General features: G+C 37.3%; 1 protein-coding gene across 3 annotated transcripts in view; it reads right to left on the bottom strand.

Annotated features, from left to right (window-relative positions):
- Positions 1-18,519, bottom strand: part of COQ8A (coenzyme Q8A) — a 48,562-nt gene that overhangs the window by 4,123 nt on the left and 25,920 nt on the right. For 2 of the 3 annotated variants that reach the window (XM_039341742.1, XM_039341743.1), the window contains exons 6-13: positions 12,199-12,321; positions 9,386-9,388; positions 7,814-7,899; positions 7,319-7,459; positions 5,582-5,663; positions 4,526-4,619; positions 4,134-4,275; positions 2,556-2,663 (exon numbers count right to left, since the gene is read on the bottom strand). In XM_039341742.1, the coding sequence (XP_039197676.1) occupies positions 2,556-2,663; positions 4,134-4,275; positions 4,526-4,619; positions 5,582-5,663; positions 7,319-7,459; positions 7,814-7,899; positions 9,386-9,388; positions 12,199-12,321 (779 nt within the window). The remainder of the gene's footprint in view (positions 1-2,555; positions 2,664-4,133; positions 4,276-4,525; positions 4,620-5,581; positions 5,664-7,318; positions 7,460-7,813; positions 7,900-9,385; positions 9,389-12,198; positions 12,322-18,519) is intronic. The other variant, XM_039341744.1, reaches the window with a different exon arrangement.

The raw sequence follows: 18,519 nt of genomic DNA, 5'->3' as shown, positions 1-18,519 counted from the left end.
ATTCTTCATCTACTTTTCACTGGAACGGCTGAAAAATCCTAAAATGAAACCATTACGCTACATTACAAAATAGCACATCTTATAATAATTATGTTACTGGATAAATAGAGCAATAAAATATTTTTTTTCAATTTTTATTATTTTATTTTCATTACAATCATAAGAAAAAAAAATCAGATACATAAGAAGTTAAAATACAACACACAAATTCCGACATTGCTCACCCATTTCCCCCCAGACCGCATCGCCCTCTCATCTCTTCACTTCCCCCTTCCTTCTACCTCCTCCTCTCCTCTCCTCTCTCTCTCCTCCATCTTTCTACTTACTTGTCCCTCTCCTCTTCTTCTCAATCGGATGCGGTCTGATAGCAGCTGAAGAGGCATATACAGGTAGTCCTCAACTTACAACCATTCATTTAGAGATCATTCAAAGTTATAAAGGCAGTGAAAAGTTACTTATGACCAGTTTTTACACAACCGCTGCAGCATCCAGGTGGCCAGATGATCAAAATTTGGGCACTTGACAACTGGCATGTATTTATGACAGTTACACTGTCCCAGTGTCTCATGTGATCAAGATTGGTAATCTCTCCAGCTGGTTTCCGCTGGGGAAAGCCAGATTCACTTAACCGCATGATTCACTTAACAACTGCAGTGATTTGCTTAACCCAGTGATGGCGAACCTTTTAGAGACCGAGTGCCCAAACTGCAACCCAAAACCCACTTATTTATCGCTGGGTGCCAGGTGGGCGTGGCCCACTGGGTAGGCATGGCTGTGGTGGTCATGGTAGACTGGGTGGGTGTGGCCAAGGTGGGCGTGGTCACCTCAATGTTGCTCATGGGGAGGGACGCCTGTGGGGGCTGGGCAGGGTTGGGGGAGATCCAGGGGGTCTCTGGCAGGTGGGGCAGTGGGCAGGAGGCTCATCCTGCGGGGTGAGGCGAGGCAAGGTGAGGCAGAGCAGGGGTGCCATTGTCGCAGGACAAGATGAGGCAGGGGCTGGGTCAGCTGCTACCTGACACCATCGCCCCCCATACATAGAGGCCAGCGAGCGCATGGGGGCCGACAGTGTCCGTCAGCAGCCACAGCCTGCCGGCCCCTTGACTGGTCCACTCTGGGGCTCTGCAGCCCACCAGCAGCAGTTCAGAGAAGCCGCCTCTGAGCTGGATGGACGGCCAACAGCTGAGGAGGTGATGCAGTGGGTCATGCCCAGGAAAAGGAGGCCAGGAGGGATGGGATGAGGGAAGGGAAACCAGCTGTGCTGGGATGCATCCAGCCACATGGGACCTCAGCGAGTTAGCGGGCAGCTGGTTGAAGAGGGATGATTGCCATCTCCAGGATATGGCGCGCGTGCTCACAGAGAGGGCTCTGAGTGCCGCCTCTGGCACGCATGCCATAGGTTTGCCACCACTGGCTTAACCAGTGTGGCAAAAAAGGTTGTAAAATGCAGCACCTCTCATTTAGCTGTCTTACTTAGCAATGTAAATTTTGGGCTCCATTATGGTTGTTAAGTCAAGGACTATCTTTAGTACAAGTAGGCTATTTCATCTAGTATTTTAACATTGGGTCTAGAGGCTCTGCTATCTTCTTATCTCTGCAGGATAAAGCTACAGTTTGCCACTTCAGATAAAGATAATTCCCTGATGATACTATCAAAAACCCTTATTAAACAAAGACCAGAAGACACTGAACTTCAGCATAATGTGCTTCCTCGGTGATCAAGAAAATCAAATCCTACATGTTATTTATTTAAGTTATGCTATACCCAGTATTAATAGGCTTTTCCAGATTTAATCCCCTTCTGCAATTATGGAGAGCAAATATAAAGAAATTCTTGCCGTGGAAATGGCAGCTATAAAGGAATTGAGTGAGCTTCAAAGCTTAGAGCACGTTTTTTCTAAAATGTTAAGTTCTGTGAAGAACTACACTCCCAACTAATTCATTGTCAGATGGAAAGACTGCCCAGCCTCTCCAATCAATGATATCTAGAAATTTTGTTAAACAATAGGGGTTTGGAAATGATATTTTTAATTAGCTCTAAGTTACATTGCATAGGCCTTGCACTATAATTTAAAAAATGTTTTGTTCTCTTCTGTTCACCTTGAGTAAAAGGAAGCCAGAGAATATCATAAAAACACTGTTCAATTTCTGTATTCCAGAATTTTCATTCTCTCAAGGTTTTCCTCCACATCCTTTTATAGGTTCCTTAATTAAAGAACCAGTATATTTTGGCAAAGAATTAACAGGTCACTATCCTTCTTTTCCTGAAATATGTGGATATTATAGGGTATGAAGCTTCTTCTGAAATGTAGATCCTATGGATGACAAGACAACAAATATTGTCTGCTCTAACCAATGCTTCATAAGAACCAAAAATGGCCGGAATGACCCAGAATCCTCTCCTATATTAATAACTCCCCCTCACCCCAAAACATATACATACTTTAAAAGCAGGTGTCCACCTGCTACTGGTGGTGGTACAAGTCAGTGGAAATAATGCAAGGAGGCAAAAAGGAAATAAATCCTACAGTGTGCATTTCAACTTTCAGAGAGTTTACCTTGTGCAGTTCTGGGTTGTAGAAAAAGTTAGACCAGTTTGGATCAGTCTGCATGTACCTGAACTCAAATAGCTCCCGCAGGCACAAAACCAATATGTTGTGGCAGATCTGCAAATAGAGAGTTACAAAGGAACAAAGATTACCAAAGATTGCACTAAGCTAAGAAAAGGTAAAATTTAGAAAAGCAATGCATTTCAACTCTGACCCCATCTAAAATAGAAAGCCAAAAACATTTTTTCATTCTGTTGCTTAACTACCTTCTAGCAAATAACCTGTGCATTTTGTTATTACAAGGGTGGGCAACTGTGCTCACACAACACAGTTCTAGTAACACTACATAGTTACATTTATTCAGACAGTAATGGGACCCTGCTCTGATAATATTACCTGATTACTAGTATTGGTGCAAATATGCATCCACGGTCATTAGTTTAAAAGGTTAACCTGTCATCAACAGAGAACTAAAACTTACAAGTTTAACTCAGTATTAGTTCACAGTAGTATATATGAAAAAGATTCTAGATATTATGGTTACAAGACATATCTTCACCAGATTACTAGTCTAGAACACACAGTTCACTAGGCTAACAACCGGTACATGTTTATATGCCTCCTACAGGATATGTTAAAACACCAGGACAACTCTTGTCTGCCAATGCGGGAGTAGCTACAATTTCAGATCTAATGTTAACTCTCTAATCCTTGCCATATTCAGTTCTAATTCCCCCTTTGTCCATGCTTCAACTCTCCTCTGTCTCTTGTTTACTGACAGTACTTTTCCATCAGCCTTGGACAGCTAGAGTTGCCCCTAACTTGGAAACCTATATTTGGGTGCTTATGCAATAAGAAGACGATGCATTTCACATTACTTGGCCAAGGAAATAGAAGGTGAACTTTTCTGGCAAGCTTATCGTCCTACTCACAAGGTCACAAAGCTGTTTGACAGGAACAGACGTGGAAAAAAAATTGTTCTGAGAATTGTCTGCCCAGAATATCATTTGCCCTGAATACAGAATTATCTTTGAGTTTGTAAGCATTTCCAATAGCTGGAAAAGAGATTTCTTGAAAACTTCAAATAAATAAATATATATATATATATATATATATATATATATATATATATATATATATATATATATATATATATATATATATATATATATATATATATGTTCATTCTTGATTCATGAATAAAATGCAACAGATAATAAATAGCCTTCGCTTTGCAGATAACTTTCCAGATGAAATTCAGTGTGTTCGAAATGCAGAGCTTGAAAAATCTTGAAGTACCCCAGAAAATCTTTTCACTGGAAACACAGACTTAAAGAGCAAAATCAACAGTTGCAAAAAGACTTCCATATCTTTTTACCTGAAAACTGTTCCAAGCAAAGAACTAACCTGGCTCTGTAATATCATTCCCAATCAAACAAAAGGTCTTCAACCACATAATCTGATAATAACCCTTACCAAAGCTCTAACCTATAGACTTCACAAGAGTCTCTTATACAATGTCTGAGGAAAAAAAGTCAGACTGGTCATTTACAGATCTTCTTTTGTCATCACCAAAGATGAGAGTACCTCATTCCGAATTTCCTGGCTTAGATCTTCAGCCTGGTCCAGTGGAAACCCCGGCACAAGTTCTGTTGTAAGGACACGCTGACCACACAGTTCATCCACCACCGCAGGGACGTAAAAAAAGGGATGATCCTTGAGCAGCTCCCTGAATGGCAACAAATTGTGAAAGATCTTAAACTTTCTGCGCAATCTGACCAGCAAATATTAAAATGTTTTACCCAAAACATCCACTCTGTTTTGCAGCCTTTTATTTTAACTTCAGATACTTCCTACTTCCATACATGAAGATAAAATTGCATTCACCATTTGCAGCATTAATGATATCTTACTGTACCTCCCCAATAATACTTCCTAAAAGAGGAAGATCAGGAACAAAGAGAGGCAGAGGATCTCACCTGAACTTCTTGGCACAGGCAGCTTCTCTCTCGTAATCACATTCCAGGGCCAGTTCTCTCCTTAGAACTTCAATCAGGTGTTCGGGGAAAAGACCTAGATGCAAAAGAAATGGGGAAAGAAGAAGGTTTAAGTTGACATCTTGGTTTATATCTACTGTGAGATTGAAGCCACCCTTCATGGCATACATAGGGCAAGTATGAGAAACCACTGGTCATCATCTCCATAACTAGTGAAAACAATACATACAAAAAGCTGGAAGTCATTTTACCCCATCCTTTCATTATCAAAATTAACGAAGATTACAAAATAAAGGTACAAAATTGTGTTCAGTGTTCTTTGTCCTATTGGCAGTTTGTGGCCTTTTTCTACTTGAAAGGAGAAAAGTAGAAAAGTACTTTGTGGCCTTTTTCAAGTAGAAAAAGGCCACAAACTGCCAATGGGACAGAGTACTATATAACACAACAAGCTAATCTTTCTCTCACCTTCTCTCTATGTATACTTAAAACTAAGCATAAATTCTGTGTTCTTCCACAGATATGGTCATTTTTCAAATATGTAAAGTATAGTCACAGTACACAGAGTCTAAAGCCATAAACGGTGCATATTAATTTTTAAGCTAAAATCGTCTTTTGAATATTTTATATGGCCACTTATTTCACAGTGATTATTCTGGGCAATACAAAAAAGGTTAAAACAACAGTAAAATACTAATTCACACAACCAAAGTTCAGCATCGAGGATTTTTTTTCCAATTTATCACAAAAAGCAGAATGTATTACAACCAACTAGCAGAGTTCATTAACCTCCCCACCCAAATGCCTACAGGAACAACCAGGTTTTAAGTTTCTCACAGAAGGCTAAGAGTATGGGGCCTATCCAAATCTCCTTACTCTGTTAACAGTGGGAAGCACTTTTCAAGAACACAGAGGCCTTCCCAAGTGCACAATATGTTCTAGGAGTACTGCTTAGAAGAGGAAAATAGATGAAGCTTTCCATCAACTCTTTCAACACAAACCTCTGAAACTTAACATTCCCTTCCTCTTGAACAGTTTTACCTTCTGGAAGAACATTGCTCATACTCAAGACAGTCATCAGATTGCTGACATCACTGTTAATGCTATGGGCCACTCCCGGATACTGCAAGACAGAAAAGGACAATGATGAGCAGAGAATTGATTCTGAGTCTTCATATCCTTTAAATTAGTGGAGAGGAATCTATAGAGTTCCTGATAGTGCAGAGCTACGTGTCATATGCCATATGCCAATAATAAACAGAGATGTTTTTCCAAATATTTCTAAGGTCATTCTGCTTTCTTACCCAGTTAAAGCATCTAATTATCCATCTACATAACTTAAATATCTTTGTTCCCTTTAAGTCTAAAGAATATAATAATAGTTTGAGCCTGGTATAGAAAAGAGAACAGAGGATCTTAAGAGGCTGCTTTCAATCTAGTTTATAATATCTATACTGGCTGTTAGCAGACTTTAAAATGAAAGTCTTTCCCACTATTTTCTGGAGAGTTATATGAAGGATAGTAAGATCTTTGCTTGTAAATTATCTTCTGCAGGTGGGAGGTGAGGGAAATGGCCTTTCATATTTAGTATCAATTAGCAAAAGGCCAGCAAAAATCCTTTATAAGTGGCTCTTTATATTCCAAATTAATCTCTTTTCCATTATGCAGTTTTCTAAGCAGAAATGCTGTGTTTAGAAGTATAACTAATCTCAAAATCCTGAAGTAGAAAACCCAGATGGATCCATAACTATTTTTAAAGAAAGAGTGAATTCACATTTCAATATTTTTGCTCCCGATGGTTGACTGACACAAACAGCTTAAAGAACAGTTCCATTCCTCTTATCCTAACTTAGATCGCTAGATTAAAAAAAATACTCTTGAAAAACAAGTAGCAATGTAACCACTGATAGAAATGAACTCTGACAGAATCAAGAATTATGTCAACTACAATGCCAGGATTTCCACACAAAAAATGCTTTCCATTATTCCCAGAATTAGATACCAAGTGCAGATTCAGACAGTTTGATCAACAGGCATGGAAACTTAATACACATGAACCAATTTAGTTGCAATTGTCATATCCAAAGAATAAATCTAAGATCATATCGCAGTTGATCTCAAGCTGTGAAGGCATGAGCCTGACACAGTCTAAGCTGACCAATAAAGCAGCTTATTTTCCCCTTACCCACTCTGACTTCACCATAAAAGGAAAAGGCAAATGTAGTAACTATGCTCAACTGGCAACAAATAATTATTGCCTTATATGCAAAGAATGCTCAATCCAATTGCTTATTCTAAAGTTACGATTAAATATGGGACATTTTTTAACAAAGTGGGGTTTTTTTAAGTTTTCAGAATGTTTTAAATGAAATAATCATGAAGAACAACTCAGGTTCTGATCATTACATGATCAGTGCATGTTTCTGTATTTTTTAAAAAAATAATGCAAAAGTGCTTTCCCATTATCTTCATCTAGAATGTTTTTTCAACTTCCCATTTCATTCACTCCTTTGGGATTTTTGGTTTAATTTATTTCATTGGAGGTATACAGAAGCACGCGTCTTTTTGAATTCTGATTTCTAATATGAAATTTGTATGGTGTTTTTCCTAAATATCAGAAAGCTAAATAATGGCAGAACTCAGGAGCATTGGTAACCTCCAGCCAGTGGGCCCATCAAAAAGCTAGAAATATTGCCCTAGTAGCAGTATTACTGCAAAATACATTATCAGAAAATACAGTTGAGATAAACTTGATGACACTGAAGCTACGAACCCCACCTGGATTTTCATGGCAACTTCTTTGCCGTTTTTCAAACGAGCTAAGTGAACTTGTCCAATAGAAGCTGCAGCAAAAGGTCGTTCTTCAAAAGACTCCAATTTATCACGCCAGTTAGGGCCAAAATCATTGTTCAGAGTTTTCTAACAGCAAAATAAAAACAAAACAATTACATACCTAAATATATATTAGGCTTTCTTATATACTATATTATAACGTATGGACTATTTTAAACAAACATCAATAGTATGTTTCAAAGCCAATGGCTATTTACTTGCACAATATGCCCCACAACTGTTCCTTACAAAGAAGAGCTACTCTTAAAAAAAATAAAATAGCAAACTGAGCTTTTATGGTTACAGTATAGCAAGAATAGGCCCTGTGTTTCACCCGTTTGCCTAATACCAGAGTCTGAATAAAGAGCCATTGTATAAATTATAAGGTCTGATTTCCGTTCCCAAGTTCTCACCTCTCATGTTCCTAAACCAGTGACTTACTATCATTTGCTTTAAAGGCATGAAGTCTGCACTCTGCCGAACGCGTTCAAAAATCTTTTGCAGTTGTGGGTTGATAAAAGCATCATCTATCGAGAAGAATGGAAACAAAAACCCAAACAAGGGTCAATCATACAATGACAAAAACATGGTACAGCCCACAATTATAAAAGGCTTTATTTTCCAGTGTCTGTTATTGCTCTCAAGTCACAACCAAGCATTTTAACCTGTTCATTATGTGATAGGAACATAATGTATAATGTACATTATGGTTTTCTTATCCTCAGCACAAATAACACCACAGAAGATCATGCACATTCTATGTGTTAAATCAAAATACTGAGCAACAGGTTAGGAAGCTATTTTGTTACCAAGAAGGATGACCAATACAGTGTATATAATGTATATATTTTGCACAATTTATACTTATTATGCTCATCACAGTGACAGGATGCTTGCTTCTGAGCTATCCCTGAGTTTTGTTTTTATTGCATTTTCATCAAGCTGTGTGTGTCTTTCTGTGTGTGTCTGTGAGGTGGGCAGGGCTGAGTAACAGGCCCAAATTCACTCAGTTGGCTTTCATGCTTAAAGGAGACCCGTTTAAGAACCCTCTTTTCTAGGCTTGCATCATAACTATTACAACCAAATCTTTACATTTACACTTACAGCTCAAAAGGTTCAAAATCATTTTGCTAAAGAAGGATTGGGTAAAGTTTCCTGGAACAGAGGCTGCAATTCAGACTTGTGATCTTCTGGAGGAACACAGGAGGCAATGCAGTCTGATGATGTTATGACATCCCTCAGAAGGAATGTGGTCAATTTTTTTTAAAAAAATTGTGGGATGGATTAAGGATGAAAATAGGAGCAGGCAGTCACCCCATTCTTAACTTCCCACATTCCAAAAGTGGGCTCAATGTGCACAACCAAATTCAAACATTTTGGCACTTCCATGCAGGAAGGCCACAAATAAAATAGTGGGCATGCAGGCCAAGGATTTGCGGCGTGTTAAAGCAAAATTTGGGGTGCTAGATTTTATATATGCTATTTTTAGAAGCATACTGAATGTAGACTCCCGCAATATTACTGTGTCATCTGCTCTTAAGAAACAAGTCTGAGATTCTCAGTGCTGAAATAATTTATTCCAGAGCTGTCCTCATTGAATCTTATTAAAACAGCTCGATTAAGCAGATTATTCTCATGATGACAGCTGCTTCTTAATTCTCAATTATCTCAATTGTCTCAATTCTGTCTTTCACTCTATTCAAAAAGCAGAATGTAAATCTTAACAATGTGACCAGATATGTCTCTTTCTGGGTATATCTGCCTTGCTTGCAATACACTAACAGGTCTGCCAAGCTTTCATGGACTTCTACAGGAATCATTCCAAAGTGGTATAATGTAAGAAGAAGAATCTATATTTTCCATCTAGCAGAAGCACCCAAAACATAGACTATGGCATATGCAGATGACAAAGGTCTCTACGTTGCATATTTATAAGAGGTGGTGAAGGTTGTGGGGGAAACCATTTTAAAGGACAGAAGACAGAACAGAGAGCAAATATAGTTGGGAACTCACCTGCTAGGGTTGGTAAATCAGGAAATCAGTTGAAAGTAAGGTCACGCAAACAGAGTGAGCAATGAAGGAGAATAGATTAAGAAAATGAAGCAGAGCTACCACAAAGCATTATGCATTCCCTACCACAACCCTCCCCAACTTGGTGGCTTCCAGATATGCTGACTTAAATATTGAGTTATTCTGGCTGAGGGTTGGTGGCAATTCTTGTTAAACATATCTGGAGGACATTACATTGGGTAAATTTGTCCTGCATTGTGCAGCATACTATTCAATCCATTTTGTAATTTTCCTGTGTATCAGACATGTCCTAAAAAGACTTTTTTGCAATTGCCTCCAATTGAAGTACATGGAAAAATGAGTTCTCTTCTTGATATCCATCCCTTTATAAGCATGGATAATCCATAAAACTCAGCTGGCTCCTTTTCCCCAGTGAGTTGTTATTAACTATAGTAATCATAAAATAGAGTTAGCAGTTAGTTTTAGGGCATGAAACAACTACAAGCAAGCTGCAGAAACCCATTGATTGATTGCTGATTAAACTTATATGCTGCCCATCTCGCCTAGAGGTGATTCTAAACAGCTTACAACCAATAAAGGCAAAACGATAAAACAATATTTATACTAACACTGACTTAAACATTAACAAGTATTACTGACAGTAGACTGAGCTAAATGTCTGATGTTGGCAGCCAGCCAGTTTCCTGATTCTTTTCAGAGGAAGAAAAACACAAAACTCAGCAAAAGAGTGGCAGAATTCAGAGAAAGAATACAAATTGTACATCCACAGATTCTGTTAATATTGCCTTCACTTAAGTTTTGTTTACCCCTTTGAAACCCTCCAGAACATTTGCAATGCTTTTGTTAATAATAGAAAAAAATGTTTAATTTTAAACAGGAAAGACTGGGCTGGGCTGCCAGCTGTTATGGAAATGTTTCTCCTGGCTTCACAATTCTGGTGACATTAATATTAACAATTCCACTTTTGCATGGTCTGGGTATGCACAGCACAATTTATATCTAAATTCCATTTTCTTTTACAACACACTCAGTTCTATATTTGACCTGATGAACTGCTGGATTGAAATGGCATAATATAGGTATATTAGTCACATAAGTGAAATATTTTCTAACCCAATTTCCAGAAAGAGACTCGTATTAGTCTATTATATCGACATGTTAGGGTATCTTAAAGGTTAACAAATAATCCCATTAGCAACCTAAAACAATCTTCTGGGAGCGAAGAATGTGAAGGATTGTGTATTCTTAACATAAACTTTCATAGCTAACACTTCACATCTGTGGGGCAAATGCTAGTAATTTAGTAAAAGCTTATGTGGATATATCTACCTACCTACCAAGCTGTGTCAAATAAATTCTTTAGTTACAGGATCTAGGTAATAGACATCACATATAAGCAACTATAGTAGAGAACTACAAGGCTAAGATGTAGTGGCATCTCTTGACATATTAATCCCGAAGACAACAAAGATTTAACTTGCCCAATAGCCTGCTTCTCACAAAACTACCGTATATTCCGGCGTATAAGACGACCCGGCGTATAAGATGACCCCCGACTTCGGCGCCGAGTCACATGCCTAGAAATTTGTCTTATACACCGGAAACTACCGTTATTTCCGGCGTATAAGACGACTCGGCGTACAAGATGATCCCCGACTTTGGCGCCGATTTTAACACTTGCGAAAGTCGTCTTATATGCCGGAAAGCACGGTAACTGTATTTGGAAGTACCCCAAACCAGGTTTCAGAGCAGTATCACTTTCTTGTCGTTGTTTCTAAGAAAAGTTTGCCTTTGTCTGATTCTGAAAGTATGACAGTTGCCTTGGCCACTAAGCCATTCCATTTTCTCTTATTTTATTGCTTTGAAAAATGGAATATGTTTTCTTTTTCTTCTGATATCTAAATGTTTTTCAGACTTTTTCATTTCTCATATTCTTTTAAAATACAGCTTTCTTTTAAATATGAGGTATTAGTTATGTTATTTTAATCAGAAGATGAATGACCAATGACCAAGGGTTCTGTTTCTCAGAAGCCTTCATCAGGCTAGATGTTTAGCAACATCTATGTTAAACAGGAGAAGGAAGGGGGGCTAGTATGACATCAAAACTACAAAAATTCTACTTCAATATTGATATATTGATTGGATTCATACACCGTGCAAAGCAAAAGCAAAAAACTTGTTATGGCTTAGTATGTGATAAGGATGCAATCCTACACTCAATATCCTTACATTGTCAACAAATTCCTGTTCCAAACTTCCTGCATTGTGGGATAAGTCTGAGAAAGAATTTTAATCACATTCAAAGTTGCAACTGTATTCACCTAGATATTCTTACAAGTCCTTCCAGCAATTGGTAATATAGTCCACTCAGCACAGGACAGGCTATAAAAATGGATTAGATTGATCCGGTGTTCTTTTGAAAAAATGAGATTAATAACTACTTATTAAATCTAAAAACAATCCAAGTAGAGATCTGCAGTCTTAGCAAATCAACCTCTAATTGGTTCTAGGAGGGATGAAACTTCAGCAAGACTTCTCCCTTTAAGAGAGGGGGAGAGCCTTTAAGATTTACTGAGAAAGGCATTTTCGCTATATATCATCTCTGAAACTACATGTTGTATGCCCTCTGGAATGATGGAGTCAGGTGGCAAATACATTTAATAAATTATTATCCAGTATTGTTGAATGTGCTCACCATCCTTGCTTTTCCCAATATGGACTTCATTCCAGTAAACTTAAAGAGTGTTAAAAAGGAGGGGGGGGGGGCAAAAACCTAGATGACTTATTATATTTACCTTGAATGCTCAGCATCTGTCCCAACTTCAGTGCAGCACCTCGAACCTTGCACAGGGTACTCACAATTCTTTCAGCATTTGCTTCAGAGAGAAATGGGCTGGAATCCAAAACAGCCTTCTTTCCTGGGGACCAGCAGAGAAGAAAATATTTAGAAGATTAAAAGAATGGATGCTAATACAGGTAGCCCTCAACTTACGACGACAATCGCGTCCAAAATTTATGTTGCTAAGTGAGAAATTTGTTAAGTGAGTTTTGCCCCATTTTATGACTTTTCTCACATGTGTTAAGTGAATCTGGTTTCCCCATTGACTCTGCTTGTCAGAAGGTCACAAAAGGGGATGACATGACTCTGGGCACTGCAATCATCATAAATATGAGTCAGTTGTCAAGCATCCAAATGTAAGTCACACGACATTGGGAATGCTGCAGTGGTCATAAGTGTGAAAAATGGTCATAAGTCACTTTTTTCAGTGCTGTTGTAACTTTGAACGGTCACTACATGAACTGTTGCAAGTCAAGGACTACCTATATAAAGATTCCCTTTGTGTTAGCACCATTAACCCATTGCACAAACAGAACTCCATATTTTTTTTAAAAAAAATAATGTGCTCACATATCCTTAGGAGCTAAAGATAAACCTGTTTACCCCCATCTCCTTGAATTTATCTTTTCTGGTCACAACAAATGGATCTCCAGCACGTAACGTATTAAGGAGAAAGTTAATGATTAAAGAAGTCAAGAGCCCTTTTCTGAAATAGTAAACAAACAGAAGTGTACAGTATTCGTAATGTGAGAAATGAGAAAACTCAAGCATACAGTTCCACATAATTGCCAAGAGCCAAAATGCACATTATATAATAAGATATATACTTTAAATCCTGTTTGAAACAATTCTTAACTACAAGCAATTCTTAACTACAGAAATGTGGAGAAGATGCTAATTTAGTTAAGGAAACAACATTTAATGCTGCAAACAGTAGAAAGGGAATAATTTACACAAAAATATAAGGGGGAGAGAGAAGCTAAATGTTTTTTTTCTACCCTGCACACGTTTTGTTGCATTTAGGTGTTATTAAAGATGAGAAATATAGTATTTTCTAATACAGCTATGTTCCGGGCCAATCAGCAAATGATGAAGAAATTCATTAGAAAATTAGAAATTTTGAGACGCAAATGGGGTAAAATTCTTCCCCCAGCTTGGCAGAAAAATATAAATAATGAACCAAATTATATCTAAAACTCCAATTGTGACTTGTCAAATGATCACTTGTTTTTACTACTCTTCAGTATGCTAGGACAGGGGTCCCCAACTCCCAGGCTGCGGCCCACTAACAGGCTGCAGCCTGATCAGAACCAGGCTGTGGAAGCGGCAGGCAAATGTGCTCAGCTCCACTTCCGTGTTGCAGCTCCATGTGTGACAGCTGCTTGTGCAAATAAGAGATGCACGCGCACACTTGGCCACCCGTCACACAGAACCATCCCCTCTCCCCTCCGCAAAGCCAGAAAGATTAGGGACCGCTGTGCTAGAGGACAGTAAACTTTACTTTTTACCTATACATATAGACAATAATCCTTATAAAAACTGAAGAGAAATATTTTGATTCCATTCAGATGACCAAGTTTGTATTTATTCACCAGGAAAAAAATGGGAATGCCAGGACATAATGCTGGCTATTAAACATAATTTGCCAATATGAAAATCCTACTGAGATTATTTTTAGCAATATCTACAAATTATCCACAGGCTTCCACTATAACTCTAGGACAAATTGAAAAATCAACCAGTTGAGATATTCTACCAGTTCTTTAGAGACTGTGATTCAAAGACATATTTTTAATTACCTATCACCCGACTGTGCCTACTCTGATTCTCAACTATATTGAAAAACTCATTGCTTAATAATTCTTGTACTGTATATTTTTTCTTCAATGATTTATAGTACATTTTCTCCTCCTAAGATCAAAAAGCAAATCAAGGTTTTTAACAACCTTCCCCAATTTCACTGCCTCAAATTGTGTCCTTCAATATCAGCTAGCATCAACAATTTTGACCACTGACTTAGAGGATGATAACTTGGGGATACGATCATTGGATAATGATCAGATGTTTTCTGCAGGATATTTTGTGCATTCTGTGTGTCAGTCCTTTGAGGTGGGCAGGTCAAGAAACAGATTCCATAAAGATCACTGGAACTCTACTGTTGCAGGGTATAATAACAGAATCTTGATAGCATCTTATATATTCACTCATACCAAATAGAATCAAGGCAGGACAATCTTCTGGTTTTTTCCTCCTTCCCTCCCTACCAAGGCTATGCTTTTAGCCTAATAACTATTGAATACCTTCTTCAGTATATTCTGTTCTCTTTCTTTGTGCATGAGTGCATGTCCATGTGTGAATACACCAACATAATGAAAACACTCCTTACCTGTGCAAAGAAGCATGGTTGAGAGAAAACTATTTTTCTTGGTTAATATTTTCAGCTTCATGCAGTAACAAAACTGTATAATCTGGGACGGCATTCATCTAAGCAATTTTTCTAAGTATTCTGAAGCAATATAATCCATCATACTATGTTTTTCATCAGATCCTAAATACTTCACAAAGTGTTTCTCTGGCTCAATAATCATGTGTTTTTGCAATACTGAAAGTTAAATCATGCCCCTGAACTTTTAATAAAACTGATCTTCTTCATGTTCATTCATCCTCCAACACAAGAGGGCGTATCAAGATTGAATTTCATTTTATATTCCTAGAAACACTCTCCTTTCATCTAATGTGGCTTATATATCTCCCACCAAAACCATTACAATGGTTCTGAAAGTCACTGTTAATCAAAAAGCTTTTTTATACATTGTTTGGAAGTACAGTAACTCTCATCTGCAATTCATGCTTAAAATAAGCATTTCCTTGCCCACACATACTTTATTTCAAATAATTTGCTGTAACAACCATTAAGCCAGAGGGTCCAATATTTAAATATATACATATACTTGCACAAACCTAGGGTCTGCAGCTTTCTACTCTATGGCAAACCACAACTTGGCATTAGAGTCAAGCCAATAAGCAGTAGTGAAAACTAATTTGTGTTTTTCATCAAATATTTCTGGAGAAAATAGAGAAACTGCCCAACAGACTGAGATTGTTTACTGTCTATATTTACTAATTATCTATATATTTGTGCAGCAAAAGAAATAAATTTGGCTGAGCATTAAAACTGTTAGTGCAAAATGTTGCAAAACTAAAGTGCATGCTTCATTGGATCAGTGATAATTAAAAATGGGAGGGGGAGATATTTATTTAGATAAAAATACACAAAACAACTCTTCATTGAAAAAATAAATTCAATCAAAATTGGCCCCTTTTATTAGTTATAATGTCATTTTAAACAAAGATACTGAATTTGAATATGTGAAATATTATTTTCATCAAGATTACACACATGTATGTGTTCTTCCAATTAATTTGGTCTTTTCTAAAATATGTTCCCTGGAATTAGACAGTTGTTGATTTAATGTTGTATTATTTTGATATTTGTTTTATAGCATTTTTGTTCTGTGCCTCTTCTGTCTGGCAAAACTCTTAACAAGTTCCTGGGCTATAAACATGAGAATCTGGAATTTTAACACTCAACTTTCCAATTCAGTGCCCACAAGGCAATATTTGAAAACCATCATTCCTTTAAAAAAACACCAGACTGAGGAAGGCTGCCATAACTGATGGCAAAAGTGTGGCCTTCTCTGAAGCAAATACTGCACTCTTTTTTTCAGCATCTAATTTCAGTAAAAGTTGCACTACAAGTGCATTTTCTCATTTGAAGACTGCTTTGTGGTTTTTTAACTATACACTGAGAAAAAAAGGTTATTAAGGAATTCAAATGGGGGGGGGGAATATATCCATTATTTCAGCCACAGTCCTGAAGCTTCTATGTCTTAACCCAACTATAAGCACAAAATAAGCCTGTTGCTCTTGTTGACAAGGTGACATCAACCCTGGGGGGGGGGAGGAAACCACAAGCTCTCTGGAATGAATGACAGAACAGACAGGTGGAAAATTCAGTTGTAAGACAAAAAAGAGCTAAATGGAAAAACAGGCCTCAAAATGGATCCTATGATAGTCATTCATAGTTCTTTCTTGGGCATTATGTTGTGTTATGTAAGCTATGCATAACAGTGGCAAAAAAAAAAGTTGGCAGAAAAAGTAGCCTTTGAACTTGAAAGCTGCCCAAAAATGTCTAAGGCGCTTCTGTATGAAGGCTCTTCAAATTAGTAGAAAACAAAACAATTAATTTCTCTTTTTACTTAAACTCTCAGGAAATAAGATCAATCTGCCCTCATTTCTTTAACTTTAAACTAGTTAATAGCAACAAGCTTAACTTCTTATAATTAGTTTTGTTCTGCCTGTATTCAGATCGGGGAGTGCCCAGTTAAACAAAGTACTGTTTGAAAACAGGAAAATGTAAATAGAACTATTGCACAACCAACGACCTGGGAAAGGTCTGCTGAAACCAGACTGCAGCAAAGGCATGCTTTCAAGGATTCTGCCAATGATGTGAATGTACTCATACTGAATGCCTCGTCTTTCTATCCGTGCAGTTTACAATACAGCAGATTCTGTATTTATGAATTTGTCATTTTTTCCCCAACCATTTTCAGATAGACCACAGATAATTTTGCACCATTTTCTGAAGCTACTATTTTATTTATGTAGAGTGAATATATACTGAACTACACAGATAATATGCATGCCTGCTTCTCAAGACTCTTTCAGATATGATAGTAATAAATACTCTACTCTGTCCTTAGCTTGCAACTATTGCCCCAGAAGTCCTATTGTACAAGTTACCAACTCAGCATTTTGGACAAAAATTGGAATCCATTGTCGAGTTTTAAATGCCATTTTATTGCTATTAATTCAGTGTGCTTTTGTTTGATAATTATATATCATATTGGGAGTATACAAGAAAATGCAGCATATAAACACCATCAATGATAACTAATTAATTTAATCATCATCAGGGAAGCAGAGAAATCAGGCAGGTTAGCTATGAATCTTTAAAATCTATTTAGATAGAGAATGGCCTGGGAAACAGAGTAAATTTGAAAGCAATTTAATTAATTAATTTGTGTGTGTGTGTGTGTGTAGTAGTAGTAGTAGTAGTAGTAGTAGTAGTAGTAGTAGTAGTAGTAGTAGTAGTATTGGAAGGCAGCTATCATGTCATCCCTAATCCTTCTCTTTGTTAAATTAAACATACCTAGTTCCTTGCTACCATACCTAGCATAATGACTATAGAAGTTAGCCTGTAAATATTAAACACCAAGGTCTTGTCAAAGTCACATAAGACTGGCTTAATGGTCAGTATTGCTATGAAAATATATCAAAATATTTAGTATTCCATTATTTAGTAGTTAACACCCCAACACACTAACAACGTTGAAATATTCTTTGTTGAAGTAACTGAAAGTGACAAATATGTGTAAGCAGCCCAAAATGTGGCAACAAAATGTCTGCATGATAGTCTTCTTCTTGCCCAAGTATGGTATCCTATCTATGCCTGTCAAGCATGAGTGCCTTGGACAGAATAAAGTCCAACTTCCTTCACATCCCCTTACCTTAATCAACTTTAATTGGGCAAGTTCACTTGTAAGACAGCAATCTGAGTAAAACAATGTCCTCTTGCTACAAATTTATGTAGAATAATTCTGTTCCTTTATCTTAGATTCTTTTTATGTAACATTTATTTCAGCACCTGACTGTTCATAGACAAACAAGAGAGCTTTTAAAAAGGAACAGCTACATTTTTAATCTGTGCACATGTGTATGTGTATACACAGAGAATATACTGTATCAACATAAACACAAATCTAAGAGGAAAAATATGTCAATTTTCAAAATAAAGTTCAAAGGTCGCAGTAAAACAAGGCAATCCAGCACAAATGTTTTGTTAAGCAAACAGGTTAGACATCTGCATTGATCAAGTCCAAGACACAGAAGATTTCTTCCAAAAGATGAATGCCTCATTCTCAGTCCATAGGTCACTCCCCCCCCCCATTCTTCCTAAGGAACAAGAGGCACTCTTTGTCTTCCTTCAATGAACAGCATCATCACCACCATTATTCTTAAAATATTAATTCAAAATAAATAAAAAAAATGCAGATGTCTGGAGAAAATAAAGCTAAAAGCAAAAAGTATGCTCACACGTTATCCATTAATACAACTATTTCAAAGAGTTTTTATTCTCTGTGCTTGCATAACGTGTCATGCTCAAAAACAAGGATTGTTCAGAAACTGGGAGCTCTTATTAACAGCAAACAAAGAA

The sequence above is a fragment of the Crotalus tigris genome, unplaced genomic scaffold (assembly GCF_016545835.1).
Source record: "Crotalus tigris isolate CLP2741 ecotype Arizona unplaced genomic scaffold, ASM1654583v1 scf7180000017771.5222438, whole genome shotgun sequence".
NCBI lineage: Eukaryota > Metazoa > Chordata > Lepidosauria > Squamata > Viperidae > Crotalus > Crotalus tigris.
Note: the sequence above shows the minus strand (reverse complement) of the source record. Positions and strands in the feature narration are given on the sequence as shown.